General features: G+C 52.3%; 8 protein-coding genes across 8 annotated transcripts; 4 read left to right on the forward strand and 4 right to left on the reverse strand.

The window, feature by feature from the left end:
• Window positions 1–253: 253 nt before the first annotated feature.
• On the forward strand, window positions 254–2,436 carry EV422DRAFT_521614 (uncharacterized protein). Its single transcript, XM_053069767.1, has 9 exons — window positions 254–514; window positions 602–654; window positions 731–943; window positions 995–999; window positions 1,027–1,028; window positions 1,204–1,276; window positions 1,338–1,466; window positions 1,532–1,673; window positions 1,755–2,436. Exons 1-9 carry the CDS (start codon window positions 428–430, stop codon window positions 2,335–2,337), a joined length of 1,287 nt encoding a protein of 428 aa, XP_052927649.1. The 5' UTR covers window positions 254–427; the 3' UTR covers window positions 2,338–2,436.
• A 725-nt stretch (window positions 2,437–3,161) lies between these two features.
• EV422DRAFT_565540 (uncharacterized protein) lies at window positions 3,162–3,513 on the reverse strand (the record flags this gene model as incomplete). The annotated part of the gene is made up of 3 exons (XM_053072332.1): window positions 3,162–3,206; window positions 3,276–3,381; window positions 3,449–3,513. 3 exons carry the CDS (start codon window positions 3,511–3,513, stop codon window positions 3,162–3,164), a joined length of 216 nt encoding a protein of 71 aa, XP_052927650.1.
• Window positions 3,514–3,922: 409 nt separating this feature from the next.
• On the forward strand, window positions 3,923–5,998 carry EV422DRAFT_611899 (XAP5, circadian clock regulator-domain-containing protein; the record flags this gene model as incomplete). The annotated part of the gene is made up of 8 exons (XM_053073884.1): window positions 3,923–4,033; window positions 4,136–4,305; window positions 4,409–4,500; window positions 4,541–4,585; window positions 4,745–4,882; window positions 4,951–5,132; window positions 5,233–5,352; window positions 5,429–5,998. 8 exons carry the CDS (start codon window positions 3,923–3,925, stop codon window positions 5,579–5,581), a joined length of 1,011 nt encoding a protein of 336 aa, XP_052927651.1. The 3' UTR covers window positions 5,582–5,998.
• Window positions 5,748–7,694, reverse strand: EV422DRAFT_361958 (branched-chain alpha-ketoacid dehydrogenase). Its single transcript, XM_053066655.1, has 6 exons — window positions 7,084–7,694; window positions 6,819–7,010; window positions 6,660–6,746; window positions 6,231–6,599; window positions 6,010–6,165; window positions 5,748–5,938 (listed from the first exon to the last, which is right to left on the reverse strand). The coding sequence occupies exons 1-6, from the start codon at window positions 7,466–7,468 to the stop codon at window positions 5,829–5,831; spliced, it is 1,299 nt and encodes a 432-aa protein (XP_052927652.1). The 5' UTR covers window positions 7,469–7,694; the 3' UTR covers window positions 5,748–5,828.
• A 263-nt stretch (window positions 7,695–7,957) lies between these two features.
• EV422DRAFT_565543 (uncharacterized protein) lies at window positions 7,958–8,253 on the forward strand (the record flags this gene model as incomplete). Its single annotated transcript, XM_053072333.1, has 2 exons — window positions 7,958–8,039; window positions 8,117–8,253. The coding sequence occupies 2 exons, from the start codon at window positions 7,958–7,960 to the stop codon at window positions 8,251–8,253; spliced, it is 219 nt and encodes a 72-aa protein (XP_052927653.1).
• A 412-nt stretch (window positions 8,254–8,665) lies between these two features.
• On the reverse strand, window positions 8,666–11,986 carry EV422DRAFT_361721 (uncharacterized protein). The gene is made up of 19 exons (XM_053066654.1): window positions 11,802–11,986; window positions 11,694–11,737; window positions 11,528–11,619; window positions 11,411–11,467; window positions 11,229–11,351; window positions 11,081–11,160; window positions 10,999–11,013; window positions 10,775–10,930; window positions 10,574–10,705; window positions 10,349–10,515; window positions 10,064–10,289; window positions 9,861–10,000; window positions 9,716–9,800; window positions 9,616–9,645; window positions 9,533–9,547; window positions 9,414–9,468; window positions 9,216–9,330; window positions 9,015–9,145; window positions 8,666–8,939 (listed from the first exon to the last, which is right to left on the reverse strand). Exons 1-19 carry the CDS (start codon window positions 11,874–11,876, stop codon window positions 8,926–8,928), a joined length of 1,752 nt encoding a protein of 583 aa, XP_052927654.1. The 5' UTR covers window positions 11,877–11,986; the 3' UTR covers window positions 8,666–8,925.
• Window position 11,987: 1 nt separating this feature from the next.
• EV422DRAFT_362131 (Ima1 N-terminal domain-containing protein) lies at window positions 11,988–15,303 on the forward strand. Its single transcript, XM_053066657.1, has 5 exons — window positions 11,988–12,177; window positions 12,251–12,500; window positions 12,574–14,716; window positions 14,805–14,984; window positions 15,054–15,303. The coding sequence occupies exons 1-4, from the start codon at window positions 12,098–12,100 to the stop codon at window positions 14,981–14,983; spliced, it is 2,652 nt and encodes an 883-aa protein (XP_052927655.1). The 5' UTR covers window positions 11,988–12,097; the 3' UTR covers window position 14,984; window positions 15,054–15,303.
• Window positions 15,304–15,452: 149 nt separating this feature from the next.
• Window positions 15,453–17,566, reverse strand: EV422DRAFT_361995 (cytochrome P450). The gene is made up of 4 exons (XM_053066656.1): window positions 17,107–17,566; window positions 16,850–17,046; window positions 16,242–16,775; window positions 15,453–16,164 (listed from the first exon to the last, which is right to left on the reverse strand). The coding sequence occupies exons 1-4, from the start codon at window positions 17,368–17,370 to the stop codon at window positions 15,555–15,557; spliced, it is 1,605 nt and encodes a 534-aa protein (XP_052927656.1). The 5' UTR covers window positions 17,371–17,566; the 3' UTR covers window positions 15,453–15,554.
• Between the last annotated feature and the right edge of the window lie 791 nt (window positions 17,567–18,357).

Consider the following 18,357-nt stretch of genomic DNA (forward strand, 5'->3'; position numbering starts at 1 on the left):
ATATCATCAACGTCGTTGTTGTCGACCGCGACATGTTCAACAACTTCGGTGCTTGAGTTCTGACTTGCCCAACGCATTGCGCATCGCCCCTTCGACGGAAGCGCTTCGTTTTGGTTCCTTGTTATGAGTAGATGTAGACTATAGAGGAAGAGGAATTTCCCATAACAGTATATTTTGCTTCAAGAAACCCTGTCAGACAAGCGTCCTCATTGCTCAAATGGCAAGTTGGAAGTCCGCTCGTGTTCCGCTTGTGCGAGGCGTTTTGCATCGCATGACATCATGCCACCGTGAGAACGCTCGCGGCCGTGGAATTGCATAAAGACAGAGAGAGCCGCCATCTCACGAGGGGCCCCGCTCAGAAACCTGCAAGCTTGTCCATTCGCAACATCACAACCCACAGCCGTTACCCCTCGCATCCACGACTACCATGGGGTTCTTCTCCACCCAGGATATCGCCGCCCTGAAGAAGTACAAGTACAGCGGCGTGGATAAGTCGATCATCTCGCGATATGTGGTACGCTCCGACTTCGGCGTCTCTTCGTTCTGGAACTCCCTTACTCACCATGCGTATGATCGCTTTGCCTTGTCTTTCTCTTTGTAGCTCAACCCATATTGGTGGAATAACCTTGTGAAGGTGTTCCCTCTTTGGTTTGCGTACGTGTCACATACTGTGCTCTGTAGGATGTTGATGGAGATTACGGACTCAACCCCATTCCCGACCCCCCCACAGCCCAAATCTTATAACACTCTCCGGCCTCTCCCTCGTCGTGCTCAACCTCCTCACGGTGCTCTACTACTCGCCTGATCTCGGGGAACCATGCCCGAATTGGGTGTATTACGCTTGCGCTGCGGGAGTGTTCGCGTACCAGAGCTTGGATGCTATTGACGGGAAGCAGGCGAGACGGACGGGGACGAGTGGGCCTTTGGGGGAGCTTTTCGATCAGTGAGTTGAGCCGTATTTTTGGCCAATTGTGTTCTCGAGCGTGCTATTGAGGGCTCGTACTGATGCGTTACTTTTCTTTCCAGTGGTATGATGGAAGCAGCTTCCACAGTTGGTGTCGGATGGTTGATTTAGATGGCTAACCCACATACCTTCCCTTCGAACATGATAGGATGTGATGCGATCAACACCACCGTGAGTAGCGTTCTTACACGTACTCAGCGTTCTAGGCTTCGATTCTAATCTACATGGGTAATATACAGCTCGCAGCGCTCATCACAGCTTCAGCACTGAACCTGCATTCGACATGGTGGGTCATAATTTCGATCCTCTGCGGTGAGTTTATCCTTCGCATTATTCATTCAGACTTGGACTTGCAACTGATGTCCATTATCAGCGGTCGCAAACTTCTATCTTTCCACCTGGGAAGAGTACCACACGGGGACATTGTACCTCGGCTACTGCAGCGGTCCCGTTGAGGGAGTGCTGTTTGTTGTCGGCTTATTGATTGCCACTGGTGTCTACGGTATGTCAGATGGACCCGATTCAACGGGCACGAACCCACCACTCAACGAATGATGCACATCACAGGGCCTCCATTTTGGGACACCCAACTCCGAACGATCGTGCCGCAGGTGGCGAAGTCTGTGCCTGTCCTCCTTTCCAACGCCAAGTTGAGCGAGTTGTTCTTGGCGTTGGGTGCCGGTATCTTGATTGTCAACATCGTGGGAAGGTGGGTAGCAATGCGGCTTTTGCACGCGGGATGAATTTGAATGTCCGGATACTCATGATCAACACCCGTACATCTCTCCAGCGCATCCAATGTCGCCGCCGCCTGCCGGACCAACCGCAACAAGAACTTCGGCGGCGCTCTTCTAGGTCTCCTCCCCTTCGTCGCCTTCGTCGGCAGCATCGTCAGCTGGGCCGCCACCTCCCCCACTATCCTCGTTCACCACATCGTCCCCTTCTCCCTCCTCATCGGCACCCTGTTCGCTCACCAGGTCGGAAAGATGATCATCGCCCACGTCTGCCATCGTCCCTTCCCCTACTTCGACTTCCCAACTACTGTCGTTTTGGTTCTCGGAAACCTCTCCGCCCATGTGCTGTCTCACTGGAAGCAGACCACAGCTGCTGGAGGACACCACCAACTGGACCGCTCACCTTTGGCAGCCGCGGCGCAATGGATTCAGCAACGCCTGCAAGTATTATTCATGGGCCACCTGCAACAGATCGAGAACGCGACATTCATGGAAGGCGCCGTTGTGCACGGCCTCCTCTGTGTCGCGGTCTTTGTCTACCTGCGGTTTGCGATGAGGGTGATCAACCACTACTGCGAGATCTTTGACTGCTATTGTCTGCGGATCAAGAAGAAGGTTGATACTAGCAAGAAATTGTAGGGCGTACGTTATGTAAGGTGGGGCAAACGACTTTGCTCTGACTGTCTGAGACACATTTTGTAATCATTTTTGTGAAATACATCATGCATTTGCACATACATCACATATTCGATCTTTCCATCACCGCCCACACATTCCTACACCGCGAGAAGCAGGCCTCAAACATTACAATATCACTGATGGACTTGCATTGCATTCAGCCTAAATCGTAATCATCCTATTTAGACCTATGTGAGTGCTTTTGACCCGCGGTTTCGTGCTTCTGTTTTTGGAGGCCGGCGGCTACCAGAAGGCGCTCCTGGCTCCCTTCCATGGTAACAGCCATAGTACATAGTGGAAATAGTGTTCCCACGCATTTTGGAGCGCCGCCTGACAACAGCATACCCTTGTGTCCCTCCGAAAGCCTGAATTGCCTGAGTCAGAACGTCGGCTGTGGCATAGGCAACGCCGTCAACAGGGGGTGGAAGCATTCCACCATCATTCTCGGCATAGCCCTAGTGCTCCCATCCTGGTGCTCCCGCCTGTTCTCCTCTCCTTCTTCCTCCGAGCTGGAGTACTCCATGATACCCGAACGTGCGCAGTGCAACTGTCGGCAACGCAAACTGCTAACATATCAGGTCCGCAGCCGTGCACTACCCGGTCGTTGGAGGCGTTTACTGATCAAGCTGTCGATGTTCGCTAGCACTGACTTTCGGAAGCCAGGTGAAGCTGGTGCTGGAGCCGACGTGGGTGCCGCATGCCAAATTTCCAGTGGGAGGCTATATCTCTGTGCCCGGACGACCCCCACCACGTTGAGGCAAGCGACCACCGCGGGACCAAGCATTTCAAAGCAGACCGCCCATTTTGTTCTCGAGAATAAAGGTTCCTCTCTGAGAACAAGACACGTTCAGTCAGCGAGATACCAAAAAACATCCAAATATTTTGTCAACCCAACTCACCAGATACAGTCGTTCCTGCCTCGCCGGATCTGCCACATTTTGATTCTCCCGAAAGGCTTCTCGTACCCTCCTCTTGTAATAGTCCTTGTCGGTGTATTTGAGAAGCCTGGGAGTGTACAAGACTTGAGGTCAGGAAACGTGCACTAAGCAAAATTGATATATTCAACGCTTACTTCGCGGAGATAAGAAGCTCCTTGTACAGCTTCAGCACTTGCTGTCTGTTGACGACGAGAACCATGTCGGCTAGGGTTGGATGCCTTTTCTTGAGAGGTAATTGCGGTAGGTAACTTCAATGTTGCTCGACAATTTCTCGACTATATGATCGGAATGTGGCGCAAGTGGCTTCGCGTCTGGAGTTGCTCGCTCCAGAACAGCACCTGTGATTGCCGTGATAGCTGTGTGTCAAAGAAAACCACGTCAATGCTGTGGTAATGAAGCTAACAACGGTGAGGGATTGTGGTTGTTACCTGGTAGATTGGTGATGACGATGCTCGGAATTGCGTTGGGAAGGAAGGAACCAGGGAAGGAACGTTACAGTAGACCGCGCGTCTGGAGGCTTTTCTGCAGCCGTCGCCGTGGCCCACCTTGCTGATTTCTGCTGCACATTGGAGCGGCAAATTTCCAGCAACAACCAACACACAGGAACAATGGCCGAATACAAAGGCGCTGGCTCAGAGGCCTCCCGCGCCGCAATGCTCGAAAAGCAGCGCAAGAACATGATCGCAGACTTCCAATCCCAAAAAGACCGTATCGCAAAGGTAGGCAATGATCTCCCATTTGTTCCCCTTTGCAACACAACACACCTCACCTGACTTGCCAAGGTCCCTCCATCTTGCTCCCCTCCCCCCTAATCCACCCAGGAAAAACAAGTACACATAGGCGCCGACAAATTCGTCGCGCAAAACGACTGGGTCGACAACGAACTGAAACGGCAGACGGTCGGCCTGGTGCAGTTGGAGGATTTTCAGCGGATCAGGGAGAGTTTGGATAAGCAGAGGAGGGAGGAGGTGGAAAGGGAGAGGGATGCTGCGTGAGTTCTGCGAGCGTGCGAGTTTGGAGTATTGGGGGATGGGGGATGGGATTGAGGACGGGGGTTGATCTGGGGGCTTATGGTTTTTCTGATCGATTGACAGATTGAAGAATAAACGGAAGAAGAAGAAGGAGAAGGTTAAGCTTTCGTTTGATTTGGATGGGGAGGAGGAGACGCTTGAGGTTGAGGAGTCAGGTGAGATAGCCCTGTTGCTTTCGCATGCGATGACGCGGAGGGACCTTGGGTGATGGGGACGCTAGCTCAAAGATGACAACCATGAGTGTATCATTCTTTCCTTGAAACGACGATCGTGGGCTTCGGCCCTTGTATCTATGACGAGCGTTTAATCTTCTCGCTGAGAGCTGGCTGCCTCATCACTGGAAGGGGTCTTCACACCTGCAAAAGGAGTAACAACTAAACCCCTTGTTCTCCCACACAGCAGTCCCAACCAAGAAAATAAAAAAGAACCCAACAGTCGATACCAGTTTCCTCCCCGACCGCGAACGCGAGGAGGAGGAACGCAAAGAGCGCGAGAAACTGAAGGAGGAGTGGTTGGAGCAGCAGGAGAAGACCAAAAGTAACTACACAAAAAATCCACCCTCCTCCCTCTCCCTCCCACATCACACATCTAACCTTATATCACAGAGGACAAGATAATCATAACATACAGTTACTGGGACGGCACAGGCCACCGTAAGCAAGTCGAATGCCGCAAAGGCGACACGATCGGCCAGTTCCTGGAGAACTGCAGGCAGCAGTGGCATGAGCTGAGGGGGGTGAATGTGGATAATTTGATGTATGTTAAGGAGGATTTGATTGTGCCGCATGTAAGTATCGCTGTTTTCCCTCGTGATGTGGTCGTGTGGTTTGACATTGGATGCTAGTGAGACAAGATGGGTACTGATACGAAGTGTGATTATTCCGCAGCACTACACATTCTATGACTTCATAATAAACAAAACCCGCGGCAAATCCGGCCCCTTATTCTCATTCGACGTGCATGACGACGTGCGGCTCATCTCGGACGCTACGGTCGAGACTGAAGAAGTGCGTAAAAAAACCCCCCCTCCCATAAGCACCACTCTCACATACTAATGCAAATGACTTCCCATTTCTTTGGTAGTCACACGCGGGCAAAATCCTGGAACGCGCCTGGTACGAAAAGAACAAACATATCTTCCCTGCGAGCCGGTGGGAGGTGTTTGACCCGCAGAAGGATTATGGGAGTTATACGGTTAAGGATCGGAATAAGGAGAAGGGTGGGGAGGCGGCGTAGGGGTGTGGGTGTGGTGGGGTTGTACGTTGAAGGGTTGGGTTGGCGGGAGAGTCGATGGTCTTTTCGGGGCGGCCTTGGGATGTAAACTACACCACCGCTTCTTGTATATATTTGCGGTAAATGGGACCTGATGGTCTTGGGAGAAACTTTCAGAACATTCTCGCTTTCCGAGTCGTTGCTTTTCATCAGTTAAGTCCAAATTGGACTTTTTCATGGTTATAAGATTGCCGGCGACCCCTGCTCCCTCTCAGTCCTCGATAACGTGCCTGGCGCCAATAATATTCGGCACCATCAGGAACACGTCACATCCATGCCCATCCACAGATTTGATGTCGAGTGACCCTTGGAAGTATTTGGCTATTGGCGGGGCAGAACGATCAGCGTGAGCAAGCAACTCGGTCCAAAGACCATTGGACACAATGACGCACCATATATCCGCGACATGGGTAAGCCGAACCCAAGTCCAGCCATCGGCCCCCCAACCCCTGTTTGCATGCTCATTCGTGCCTGCGTGTTAAAGATCCCATCCCCGTCGTCGTACTTTGGCACTGTGGTGTAACTGTAGTCCCAAATGTGTGCCCAGTCTTCAGAGAAACGGGAGTGAGTGACCTTCTCTGAAACAGAGGCAATCGGAATACAGCACTCCTACCTTTCGGCGAAATCCCCCCACCCTGATCCCGAAACCTAAAGATAACAGCCTCCTTGGACTGACATATCGATATCTCCACCGTGGGATGCTCAAACCGCCCCGTCCGCTGCGAATACTCCACGGTCGCGCGCATAGCATTCTTCAGCAATTCCATGAAGATATACTCCAGATGTACGCCAATGTACGCCATGAGCGTGTCGGTGTGCCCGTTTACTGTGAACTCTGGCGCGTTGCCATAGTTGAACTCGCAGAGCTCGCGGGAGTAGTTGGCGACGGATGTGATGAGGGAGGCGGGTGCTAGGCGGGTGTTGACTACGCCGATGTATGCGGGGGCGGGGGTGTCGAGGGAAAGGTGATGTTCGGCGATCACTATCGGATGGCTGTTAGATATGCGGATGCTGAGTCAGGCAGGATATCGGGCCCTCATACCTCGGATACCGATACGCGCATGGATCATGTTGTCCAGGAAGGACGTGGCACTTTCCTTTGTCATGTATCGAATGCACTCCTTGAAACCTTGAGCGGATTCAAGACATGAGAAGGTATGGCCCCTTACGGTCCGTTTAACATCTTAGCCCACAAACACACCCTTTGCAAGCTTCGGAATGACTTCCTGATGCGCTGTTACCAGCGTGCGCAACTCTTCGGTGAAAAATTGCTGGGATTTTGGGTCTACCGGTGCTGGTAAGGCTATCAGCTTCTCCAACGAATCCTGGTATAACTGATAGACGCTTTTGATGTAGGGGTTGACGCCGACGATAAATGGAAGGTTTTGCAGCGCTGCATGAACATAATAGAGTATTGGATAACATACTTCGGGGTTTCTTTTGCATCGCAATATGACGATACACACCTTTAACACGCCTGGCCATCCTCTTTGGCAATTCGGCGTGGGCAAACTTTGCGCTACTCAAGAGGTCATGCGTCTCGCCCATTTGCAGCAGCTCATGCAGCGTAACGGGCGTGATGGGCATCCGGGCATACTTCTCCACCAAACTACTGGATGTCCATACGGGACTTGCAGACGTTGGCGGCAACACCGGCTCGGGCACCGGTGGAACTGTGACGGACCGTCTTGCGGGGGTTGACGAGAGGTTCCTGGCTGCTGTCGCGCGTACCGCAGCGCACGCTGGCAGCCTCCTGGAAATAGACTCCGACGATCTAACCGCTGTACAGGTTTCGAACGCTGTGTTGCCCCGTCTTCCCAGCTGGGATTGCAGCCTCCTCCGGACGAACATGACCGATACCACGTGGTATGCTACGTAAGATGGCGGATCGGAATTTGAGAGCGAAACGTAGACGCGGAAGGACAGTGGTGGCGTCTCCTCAGCTTCGTGATGTCTGTGTTGGGCCTATGTACATACTGTACGTATGCGTATGTACAGTATACGTGGAACGGGGATGCCCCTCGTTATCTTTTGGCCAAGCCGAGTCAGAACTAGTCAGAAGCAGCCACGCGTGCGGCCGGTGTGCGTCGTCCCCCTCACTCAAAGCGGCCGGCCCTCCGTCGGGCATTCCTGCCACTCGCGAAATTCCCACCACCGTTGCCATCCACCGCAGCCCATCCAGCCGCAAACAATCCTCGGCCGATCCCTCTCTCTGCCAAGGTACCGTACGTAGTTGGCAGACTTCTCTGATATATATACAGGCTCGTTCCTCACACTCCTTATACCCACAAACGACCCACTTACAAAGTTCTCGGAAATATCTTGACAGTCAAAAACGAAATGGGCCGCCTACTTCACTACGCATTCGAGCTTGTCCTTGTCAGCACCGCATTCTCAGGAGCACGGAGAGTCGCCGGTGTCGGTAAGGCCATGTGCTCGTGCAGCTATCTTCTATCTATGCCTCCACCTACTCAGCACATGGTGTACTCTCTCCCGCAGACCTCGACCGAAAGAAGCTTATCGAGAACGAAACTGCCAGCACAGTACTGAACCAGTACCTCAAAGTCGGAGACGCTGTCATCGACTACTCAGCTGCCTACTTGAAGAAGAATGAGTACTTTGTGCCGAAGCGATAAACAGCCACCGAACAAAACACTATTCAACACCAAGTTTTGAAGTCTTGGCAACGCTCGGGCTTTATGGAATGGGTCGGGTTGGGCGGAGCGGGAAGAGCTTCTGGGGCATACCCATGCCAGTGAGGACTTCGGGGTGTCCCCTTGCCCTACCATTCCTCACAACACAAGGCATGTGCGCATAGTGCGATTGGAGCGGGACAACGGCTTCCTTCTTGAGTGAACATGGGAAACTGTGCGAACCCCCCATCGGAGCCTTCGGAGCCGCTTGGCGCTCCTCGTTCCCCAATTCAAACGTCGCTTGTATGTTAAACCCGTCTTTGTCAGTACCTCATTTGGTGTGCGTGACCCACCAGTCGTGGGACAAACATGTGTACCAACATTGTTAGCATAAAATCACTGTGATCCCAACATGTGTCGCTAGAGGACTCGGGAGGCTGCCTTCGAACTGAACGGTCGAGGGGTTTCCACCGTGGAAAGCTCGCGTTCGATGGTTGGAGGAATGAGAGAAAACAACGTCAAGACTGGCGAGAGTCGCTGTGACTTTGAACGGCAGTAGTGTCGCATCAGTTAGGCTATCTTTCCTCAACTACCTATATACATTCAAGGTTCGCAGTGCGCCACGGTGCCACTACTTGAAGTCTATCACTACCCTGAGCGCGCATTTTATCATCTTCAATCTATTTTGACTTGATGAAGAAGAAATAGGAAAGGAATTAGCGATTGTCCCCGGAGTGCCGTCGAGATGCCAGCATGCCACTTACCATTGCGATAGATGCGCGAGACAAACTTGTCAGCGGCCCAATGGCCTACCGTACCCAGCAGCAGGAACAGCCCGACGCATAGTAACCCGATGTACCCAAAGTACCACGTCGTCTGGAAGAAGCCGTGCATTCTAGAAGGGACCCGACTTAGCATTTGTCGCCGAGAAGGAGTAGCGACAGTTTTAATCCCGGTGCACTCACTTTGTCTTGGTTACGAAGTAGTATATCGAGTACCCAAACACATACAGCGCTGTTGATCCGCTCGACAGGAATGATATCCAGTGCCACCGATGGTCTTCGTTGTTCAGGAGGAGGTCTGCAATAGACAAGGATATGACTTAAGCTCATACTCTAGCGCATGTGTACGCAGCGGCGAGCAACGCCACCAAGTAGACTTACATGTCGAGACGATGGCGACGCAGGCCGTCACAAGCACTAGCATTACGAAAACAAGCTGGGTCCAAGAGTCAATCTTCGCTTTCCATCCGAATGTCTCTTCTAAACGCGATAGAACTTACGAAAAGGAACCCATACTACAAAATGGAATCGTTTCTCAGCCGGGGCGGGTTTCAATGAGAAAACATTCAATGCCGCTACTTACGACATAGTATATACGCAATGTCCAGAAAGACTGGAGATGGGAAGTATTCGAGGTCAGCCTTGACGTTCCGCCAGCGGAATCGGAAAACGGAAGGACGTACTTGGAAGACAAAGTAGAGCTCAATGAAAATAGACGCAAATGGGAACAAGCCTGCCAGCCCAATGATGGCGGCGGGTTGTGTATACCTAGGATCCAATGTCAGTCTCGATCCGTTCCCCGTCCTACATGGCCACAACATGACTCACCATATCTTGTCCGGGATCGGCCTTGGGATCGGGTTAACCCGACAGGGAAAGTTTGGCAGCTTTGTGAAGTTCTTGCCAACGACGTATCCGATAAAGGTCAACGGGAACACAACCAGAAGCCAGATGGCGATAATAGCAACCTGGTCGTCGAGAATGGTCAATGAGACCCTCCAAGTACGCCACACCCTGTCTTCGGCCCTCACCATAGATCCGAACGGGATAGCCCTCGTCGATTGAATCGAGATCGCGGCAAAATTGACGATATTTGCCACAATCGCAACGGTTGCTGGCCAAAACGCCGCCGTGAGGAACATCGTTCGGACCCAGTTGCGGCCACTGTAGCTGCTGAACGTGGCGGCACTCACGTAGCCGCTCAGGAAGGACGTGAATGCATACAGGAATATGGTTGCCGTCAAGATGGTGGCCCGCCTAAAGTGTTGATCAGCAGGTACGCCTCATGGATGGAAAGACTGACGTGTTGTACGTACTCGAGGTACATGTCCCCTGCCATGGCCGAAACGATGATGGAGATTGCAAGGACGACCAACTGCACCCCTGTCCCTATGAATGCCGATAGAACCGACAGTCTCGATGGAGCGCGGAACACATCGCCGTGCACTTGTTTCCACCCATATTCGTCCGCGAGGTCTCGATCCTGCAGCAATTGTTAATGTCCCTAATAAAGCCAGAACGGCGTTGGACTCGAAACTCACCAGGTCCAAAAGACCTTGCTCGGAGTCATATCGCGCGTAGTCCCGTTTGAGGGTGCGAATCATAATGAGCGCAACCAAGCCAAAGAGGAACAGAACCATCATGAAGGAATTTGCGATTGAAAACCAATGAATCTGCGGGTGCGAGACGGTGATCAGGAACACTAGCTCATGATTTGAGGTGGCGAGACCCTGGCAGTGTACCTTGTGCTCGAAGAAGTCCCTATCCAGGTACTTATTGAATCTGTTCTCGAAGGGCTCGTCCGTTTCCGTAAACGTGACGGAGTAGGTGAATGGCACTCGGAACACAGGATCCGCTGTCCCCTTTTCCGGCAGAGCCAAAGTGTCCCCCGTGGTAATCTACAATGATGCCGCATGAGGCTTCCGCAGCGCCAGCACTCCACAATGATGTCGTGCGTCCCGTTTACCTTTACATGAATGATCTGCATGTAGAAATCTCAAGTTCAGTCTTGAATGCATCCGAGCACGCGACCACGCTCGGTTACGTACCCTATCATCGCGATAACTGATGTTGAAATGTCTATGTGTAAAGAAAGAGATGTTGTCTCCTTCCGCTTCGCCGACGTATGCTGATGTATCAATGCTCGCTGTCAGTACTGTGACATCAGGTGGCATGGAGTCAACCATTTACAGTTACCTCCTAGCGGCAGATCATCGACGAACATTTGATAGAAGTATTTGTTTTGAACTGCCTCCCGCAAGTCGTTAACATCGGCTCGCGACATCTCCTTTGTACAGAACTCCGTCTTCAAGACATCCTCTGTCCAAATATGTTTCAATGTATGTCCAACGACCCGAACGTCCTTCGCGCACACGAACCTTTGAACTTTATATCCACCCCGGCGTTCACCAGCTGCACGCCCAGAAGAGCTTCGCCTGCAAATCGTGCGTAAGCTTCCTGCGAAGTGTAGGTGAGTGTTTGTCGACGTTGCTTACCCAGCGACTCATGTCTATGATGGACCTCCTTCGTCCCCACACAAAATGGGAGTGACAAGAAGTCATAACTTTCTTGCAGATTGTCATAAGGCCTGGCACACAGTTCCACAGAGCGTTAGAGGGTATGACGACCCGGTGGCTCCCGTTCGAACGTTGCGCTGCTCACCCTACTGTCGAGAACCATAGGACCACTTCCTCGCCGTCGGTGTACTGTGGATAGTGCTATTAGCGGAATGCGGATGGCTCCAGCAGGCATACTGAACCACCAAGTTACCTTGTGCGAGTGTTCGTCCGCCCTTGCTGTGCATACCAATGCGCCCAGAAGAGCTAGTGCCGGCAACCACCGCATGCCGACCCGTTCTCAATGCTAATGACTGCAAGTGATCTCTTGAGGGGATTGCGGAAAGCGCGTCGACCTGTCCTCCTCCCAATTGTGGATTTGCAGCTTTGCCCAAAGTTCGACTGCAAGACAGTGTGTTTCTTTTTGGATTGCTGCAGAGCCTTAGTATTCTCAGTATCGATGCAGGCGTTGGCAGCAGTGGCAACCTCAGGCAGAATTCCGCTCTAGCAATGATTTCCACCACCGTTCTGGTTTCCTACCTCCTAGTTCTTTCGGTCGGAGTTTTCTTGGTTGATATCGCTCGAAGAAGGTCAGTCATGAATGCGTTCCGCCAAACGTACGGTAGAGGGCCATGCCTCACATTGTTCCGTCCCTGGATGCAGCTGGATTGCGTTCGGTCATTACATGCAAGACCGGTGGGGCCGAATTATTCACCTGGAATGTTTTTATTGCAACGAAACCTCGGCCCTGCCTGGACCAACTGCTAGGATAAACTCGTCCAATATTTACGGTGGCGGCCCTAGAGAGGGGGCGGCAGTTGATGCGGAGAAGCTTAGACCCACTTTTGATGCCACGGGGAGGGTGGAGAAGTGGTTCTGTCGTTTGTGTGAGTCCTGGAATATTTATGACGAGGTAGGTCACTGACGAACACTGAGATAATTTTTGTCAAATACGATGGAGACCTCATATCAATCCTCTATTGCAGGATGGCAGTATCTCGTCATATATCCCAGAAATGCGTACGGGGAACTCCCATAACCCTCGGACATCCGTAGCGCCGTCCATGCCGGACAAACATTCGAAGGCAACAGATCACGTATTTTGTCAGGATTGCGTGAGGCACCAGTCGCTGCTTCTGGAAGCAGTGTCACGGTATCTCCCAGACGATGACGATCCAAACTTCGATGATCGACTTGCGGAATACGCGGACCACAAGCGATATTTAGAAAAACGATACCCACCTGTGTGCGACGTATGCGCGAGGAGAGTAGAGGTGGAATTGAAAAAGCAGGAAAGCAGGCTGAAAGGGATTCTGAGATCGCCCAGCGGTTCTCCGCAGAAACCAAAGGATGTGGATGACGATGAACGAGTGGGGAAACCTACTCTTCATAGATCCCAAGCCCACCCGCCATCGTTGGGTCTTCTCTCTCGCTTCGGCGGTGGCGCGACATTGATAGGCGCCAGCCTCCTTGGGGTGACATGCTTGGCCTATTGGACGCGCGTTTTCTACGAAGGGCTTTGGCGAGGTAGAGTACAGTCTCAGCTCGGCATCGGCCTTTGGAATGTAACTGAACTGCGATTCATCTACATAGATATGGACGGTCTACATTCGACGTTGGACGGAAGAAATCTACAAGCATGGGTGCGGTGGCCGTCGACTGGCATGGCGGACATGTTCTCAAACATGCTCTCCGGCGCACTTTCCAGTTGCGCGACATCGATACCATACAATGACAGCTGTGATGAGGTCTTCCTCAGTCACTCTACGCAAATGATCCTCCAAACAGCTGTCGTTGCATTTGTCTTTGCGGAAACGGATGCGTTTCTTCAAGAACAGCGACGAACCATATTGAAATCGAGGCGGAGGTACTTCGGAACGAAAGGCAGTCCTGGTGCTATCCTGGTCTTGATAATGGACCGGCTTCTGGGTTTCATCACCATGGCGGGCAAAGACAGGCCGCATCTGTCGCGAATTACTGCAGCTGTGTATCTGTGCGTCACCGTCATGATGTTCCGCCGAGCGGTCGGTGTACTGCAGGAGTTCCTGGTTCCGCGTAAGCATGAACACCGGCGGCGGAGAGCGGGCTACGTGCGTGATGCTGGTCGGTCTGAACCCCTGCTTTCGAAACCTGTCTCGCAGGAGTCAGCGCGCCCGTCATCAGGGTCACCAAGCTTCGATCGTGCCGATTCGGCAGTTGAACTCTTCGCCGAAGAAAGCGAATCTTCCGGCTGGAGCCCGACTTCGCAAAGAAGCCAGCATGCCCCCATGCGCCCAGGGAATATAGGAAGATCGTCAACCCCCTTCAACGCCAGGAAAAGCTCGCTCTTCGACCTTTCGGAGCTCAGTTTAAGCATGGGGACACCTTCAATAACACAGCGCGTCAAGGAAGAACGCGAAAATATCCCGAGCCCGGTTGCTTTCGGTTCTAGCCGGTCGTTCGGCGCCTTCAGTCTCGACACCGCAAATAAACCTCGCCAACCATCCCATCAGTCACCACGGTTGCAGCGAAACCCATTCGAATCAGTCCGGGGGAATTCGTTGACCACACCTGCGCCATTCGTGAATCAACGAACCTGGCCAATCAAGCGGGAAGTCTCCCCAGACGCGTCACAACATGTGCTGCAACCGTGGTCGAGCTGGCGGACCCAACAGCAGCAGCCTGCGAACGCTTTTACGCAACCGAAAAGTTGGAAAAATGCATCGCAATCCAACTTCCAGCAAAATTCTGGAGTGTTTGGAAGCTCATCGACGCGGGGGCTAGAGCAGCGCCGATCACCGTTTGCTCAGTCAACGTTCCAGCAGTCTCAGTCATTTGCAGCCGCACCCAGCACTCCTGCCAAGCGACCTCTGCGGTTCGGAGAGCGGCTTCCCGCTTCGTATGCGCCCAACAAGAAAACGGACGACGAGCTCTCACAAATTTCGCTTTCCCCTCAGACGTTCTTCCCAAAGGATGAAGACACGGGATTGGAAGATTTGTTTACAACCACTTTTCGCCTGAAGGAGGACAACATCATCACCCATTCGCTGAACGCATCCTTCAATACCAACTTGAATGGTCGTCAACGAGTGGCACAGAGATTCCTAGTGATTGCATCGCCTATTGGCCTTCTTGCTTCGTGGCTGGTAGGTTTGAGACGCGAACGAGGGCGCTTTGATACGTTTTCACAGGGGGAAGATTCACTCACTTCGCCAAACTTACACTCTCTGTTGATCAGGTTTGGTCCAACGTGGCGTACGTACCCTTGCTTGTAACGGCAGCATATCACCTTATTGCCTTCGAACGCCTGTGCTCGACGAACAAACGCCAACGCGCGCCGCGCAACCACTTCACAGCCCCGGCCCGGCTAGCACAAAGTGCAGTGGATACTCAGGGATCCTCCCTTTTTACGACTAATGTGAGTTTTGGGGTGTCGGTCACCGCTTTATGTTCACCCTCATACTGAGACATTTTTCAATCCTTTAAGCGCATCTTGGTCGGCATGATCGTCTTCCGCATTTTGTTGGCCTTCCTTTGCCAGCTCTATCCTCTACTCCTGCATCTCACACATCAGCACCCGCAGAATGATACGTACGAGCCCCTGATCTTCAACGCCCACTCGACGTTCACTCCGTCGCCACTCCTAGATGGAGGTCCTGAACCAGGCTGCAACATTGCGTTGGTCAGTGTTCCGAACCCCTTCCTGCTCAGTTTGGATCTGTTGATCGCATCACTAGCAGTGATGTGGGAGCCAGCGCCGTCCCGTCCTTTTGAGCATATCTGATCAACATCCTTTGGAATTGAATTCGATGGGAAAGGAGGCGCCTCGCAGAAATATACCGGCCTTCTACACATCATTGTAAACAGATACCCCTCCTTCGGAGAACAATTTTGATATCATCCTTCAAATATGGCGCATTCGTTCGTGATACACATCGGCATACTCAAAGCATGTTCCATCGCATTTCATTCATATAATATATGCTCACTACTGATCCTTCTTCACAAACTCCTCTCGTCGCTCAAAAGCGATGTAGCTGGGCTTCTTCGGCATAACAATCAAGCACGTGAAATCCATCGGTGGGAAGATGTTTTTCCCCTCGGCATCCTTCATCAGCTGATGCCTGAATTCCCTCACAAACAGCGCAATGATAGTCTTGATCTGCACATACGCAAACGCTTCGCCAATACACCTGTGCCTTCCTGCACCGAAGGGTAAGAAGTTGGACCGCGCCGATTTTTGCGCAATGTCCACGCCGTTGATCGTCCACTCTGCTGATCCTTCATCCGCAGACGCGGTGAACCTCGTTGGGTCGAACTTCTCGGGGTCAGGGAAGCGAGCGGGGTCCATTTGCGAGACGGCAGGGGAACCGGCGATGAAGTGACCGGCGGGGATGGTGTAGCCTTTGTACTTCACGTCCCGCATGACGAGGCGCATGATGGTGTGGATTGGCGGGTGCAGTCGCAGGGATTCCTTCATCACGCCGTCGAGGTAGGTGAACTTGCGGAGCTCCTCGTAGGTGAAGTCGGGGAGTTCGTGTGGTGGGGTGTCGGGTTTTCCAGTCAGGACTTCCGATTGCTCCTTGAGAATCTCATCACTGAAAAAAGTAAGAGTCAATACTCCGACTCAGCTCCATAGCAACCTACATTCATCTACAGATGGAGCGGAACTCACATGACATGCGGGTTGTTGGCAAGTTCGAAGATGATCCACGACACAGTGGTAGAACTAGTGTGTTGACCAGCCATCAACGCAGCAATCAGCATGTGTGCAATGGCCTTGTCCGACATTTTGGTTCCATCACGGTAGACACCCTCCATCAAAGACTGCAAAATGTCCTTGTTCTCAAAGTCCTCTCTCTTTCGGCGCTCCTGCAGGATCTTCAAGAACGTCTCGGTCATGATCTTGTTGGCACGATCACGGGCAAAGTACGCCGGCAGAGGCAACCATTTGAAGAACACGTTGATCGGCTGGAAGCCTTGGTCGAGGTCGTGGTATAGTTTCGCGACGTTCGAATGCAGCTGCTGTCGGATCTCCTTTCCGAGGAGACAGTGTGATGCTGTTCGGATGGTCAGCTCAGCCATATCCGGGAAGAGCTCGTGTTGCGCAGACTTGTTGGGCCACTCCTTGAAGAAGGCGCGGGTCTCCTCCATGATAATGGGGACATATGATTTGAAGGCGTCGGTGGTCAGAGCGTCCTTGATGAACCTGAGACATGGAGAACAGTGATTGGTGAGTACGGAAATTCCACATGTAGCTACTTAGAACCACCACGCTCATACTTTTTCTGCTGCATGAATACCGCGTTATCGACATCGTAAACCACTTCGTCGCCAAAGACCGGGACGGTAAGCTTGTCATATGCGCCTTCCGCAGTGGCGTCCGCCAATTTGACGTTGAACAGGAAGTGGTTTCCGTCCGGATTCAACACCGCTGTGATCTTACGGCCCATCATCGTGAAAGTGAAACAGTCTCCATGCTATTGTGAAAGGGCGTCAATAACAGTCGATGCACGTCAAAGTGAAAATTCCCATATTACCTGCTGCTCCTGCTTTTGTAAAAACTTGACGGGCTGAACGCCAAACGCTACTGCCTGGCCCAAAATCGGCACAGTGTGCGATACGACGGGTGGGAGGACGCGGTCCTTCTCCTGGCTGTTGTTCTCACGGCCCGACGACATGACGATGACGAGGAACATGAGAGCAAAGAGTCCGCCATACATGTACAGCTTGTCGTTCGGCATGCTGATCAGCCTCGAGGTCAGGTCAGACATTGTCTGGTTTAGCGTTATGGCGAAGTCCATTTTGCCGAGTGGAATGCTTGGGAAACAGCAGGGTGCCAAAGAATGGGACACACGCACTATCGGTGGGTGTCGTTGCCGATTGATTCCTACTCTACTCTGAGCTGAGACCACAGCTTTTCACCAAGGGCGAGGGTTGGCAGCCTCCTGCTCGATATTTGTAGGGTTTTCATGGCGGTCCAGATACTCCACCTCGTTACTTCATCACACTTTGGGAAAAGTGAGGCCACTCGATAACAGGACCACTGCGCTGAATCATCCTACCCTTCCATCACACTCATCCATGTGCGACCTAGTATGCGGTAGATACCAGCCCAAGTCCGGGAAGTCGTGGGAGCTATCTGTTGCAAGTCCGTCTCACAACTGTGGGTCCTAGTGGCGCCACTTTGCTCTCATCACGCCAGTCCAACTGCTCCGCGCGCAACGCGTTCAAATGCAGGCTGCGCACTCCGTATTCGCGTATATATATAACGGGAATCAACAGGCTTTCTCCCAAGACTGTACAGTACAGCTATAATAACGTTGGGTTGGAGATTTCTGCTGCGTTGTGGTGAATTTGAAGATTGCCGGACCTCAGCTCCGTTCCCGTCCCCGACCCCGTCCCCGACCCCGCCCCATCCGCATGCCCGTGTTCGTCCTTGTGCTCGTCCTTGTTCCCGCTTGGGCTTCGGCTCACCTACCTCGCTCTTCAAGTGGCATCGGTGTAATAAGAGTGTATTGTGGTAAGAGGGCAGGCTGCCATCTAGTAGATATCTAGATGCATGTAGCCCTCATTTTTCATTCAACCGCATTACAACCCAACTGCATTACAACCACCTTTACCATTCTCCATTCCAAGTTATGAGTGACCAGTAAAGCATGCATAACCTGCATGCGGAAGCTAGCCAGACAGACTCGGAGATGAAAGAACGGTAAGAGCGTCGTACCTGGGAAAAGTGGGGCATCGGCCAAATTCCTTTTACTGTTCTCCATTCCAAGTTACGTGTGGCT

The sequence above is a fragment of the Fimicolochytrium jonesii genome (genome assembly GCF_025526975.1).
Source record: "Fimicolochytrium jonesii strain JEL569 chromosome Unknown EV422scaffold_5, whole genome shotgun sequence".
Taxonomy (NCBI): Eukaryota; Fungi; Chytridiomycota; class Chytridiomycetes; order Spizellomycetales; family Powellomycetaceae; genus Fimicolochytrium; species Fimicolochytrium jonesii.

Bases quoted from the DNA above. Each gene is read 5' to 3' on its own strand.
- EV422DRAFT_361721 (XM_053066654.1), bottom strand. From the start codon at position 11,876: ATGCGGTGGTTGCCGGCACTAGCTCTTCTGGGCGCATTGGTATGCACA. The intron at 11,161-11,228 runs GTAACTGTAAAT...TTGATACATCAG, and splicing joins CGATGATCTGCCGCTAGGAG to CATACGTCGGCGAAGCGGAA. The intron at 10,001-10,063 runs GTGAGGGCCGAA...CTCGACGACCAG, and splicing joins CTATCCCGTTCGGATCTATG to GTTGCTATTATCGCCATCTG.
- EV422DRAFT_521614 (XM_053069767.1), top strand. From the start codon at position 428: ATGGGGTTCTTCTCCACCCAGGATATCGCCGCCCTGAAGAAGTACAAG. The intron at 1,277-1,337 runs GTGAGTTTATCC...GTCCATTATCAG, and splicing joins CATAATTTCGATCCTCTGCG to CGGTCGCAAACTTCTATCTT. The intron at 1,467-1,531 runs GTATGTCAGATG...TGCACATCACAG, and splicing joins GATTGCCACTGGTGTCTACG to GGCCTCCATTTTGGGACACC.
- EV422DRAFT_361958 (XM_053066655.1), bottom strand. From the start codon at position 7,468: ATGTTCGTCCGGAGGAGGCTGCAATCCCAGCTGGGAAGACGGGGCAAC. The intron at 6,166-6,230 runs GTAGGAGTGCTG...GTTTCTCTGAAG, and splicing joins TGGGGGGATTTCGCCGAAAG to ACTGGGCACACATTTGGGAC. The intron at 5,939-6,009 runs GTGCGTCATTGT...CCCCGCCAATAG, and splicing joins ACCCATGTCGCGGATATATG to CCAAATACTTCCAAGGGTCA.
- EV422DRAFT_361995 (XM_053066656.1), bottom strand. From the start codon at position 17,370: ATGGACTTCGCCATAACGCTAAACCAGACAATGTCTGACCTGACCTCG. The intron at 16,776-16,849 runs GTATGAGCGTGG...TCCATGTCTCAG, and splicing joins GTATTCATGCAGCAGAAAAA to GTTCATCAAGGACGCTCTGA. The intron at 16,165-16,241 runs GTGAGTTCCGCT...TACTTTTTTCAG, and splicing joins GCCAACAACCCGCATGTCAT to TGATGAGATTCTCAAGGAGC.
- EV422DRAFT_362131 (XM_053066657.1), top strand. From the start codon at position 12,098: ATGATTTCCACCACCGTTCTGGTTTCCTACCTCCTAGTTCTTTCGGTC. The intron at 12,501-12,573 runs GTAGGTCACTGA...CCTCTATTGCAG, and splicing joins CCTGGAATATTTATGACGAG to GATGGCAGTATCTCGTCATA. The intron at 14,717-14,804 runs GTTTGAGACGCG...TCTGTTGATCAG, and splicing joins TCTTGCTTCGTGGCTGGTAG to GTTTGGTCCAACGTGGCGTA.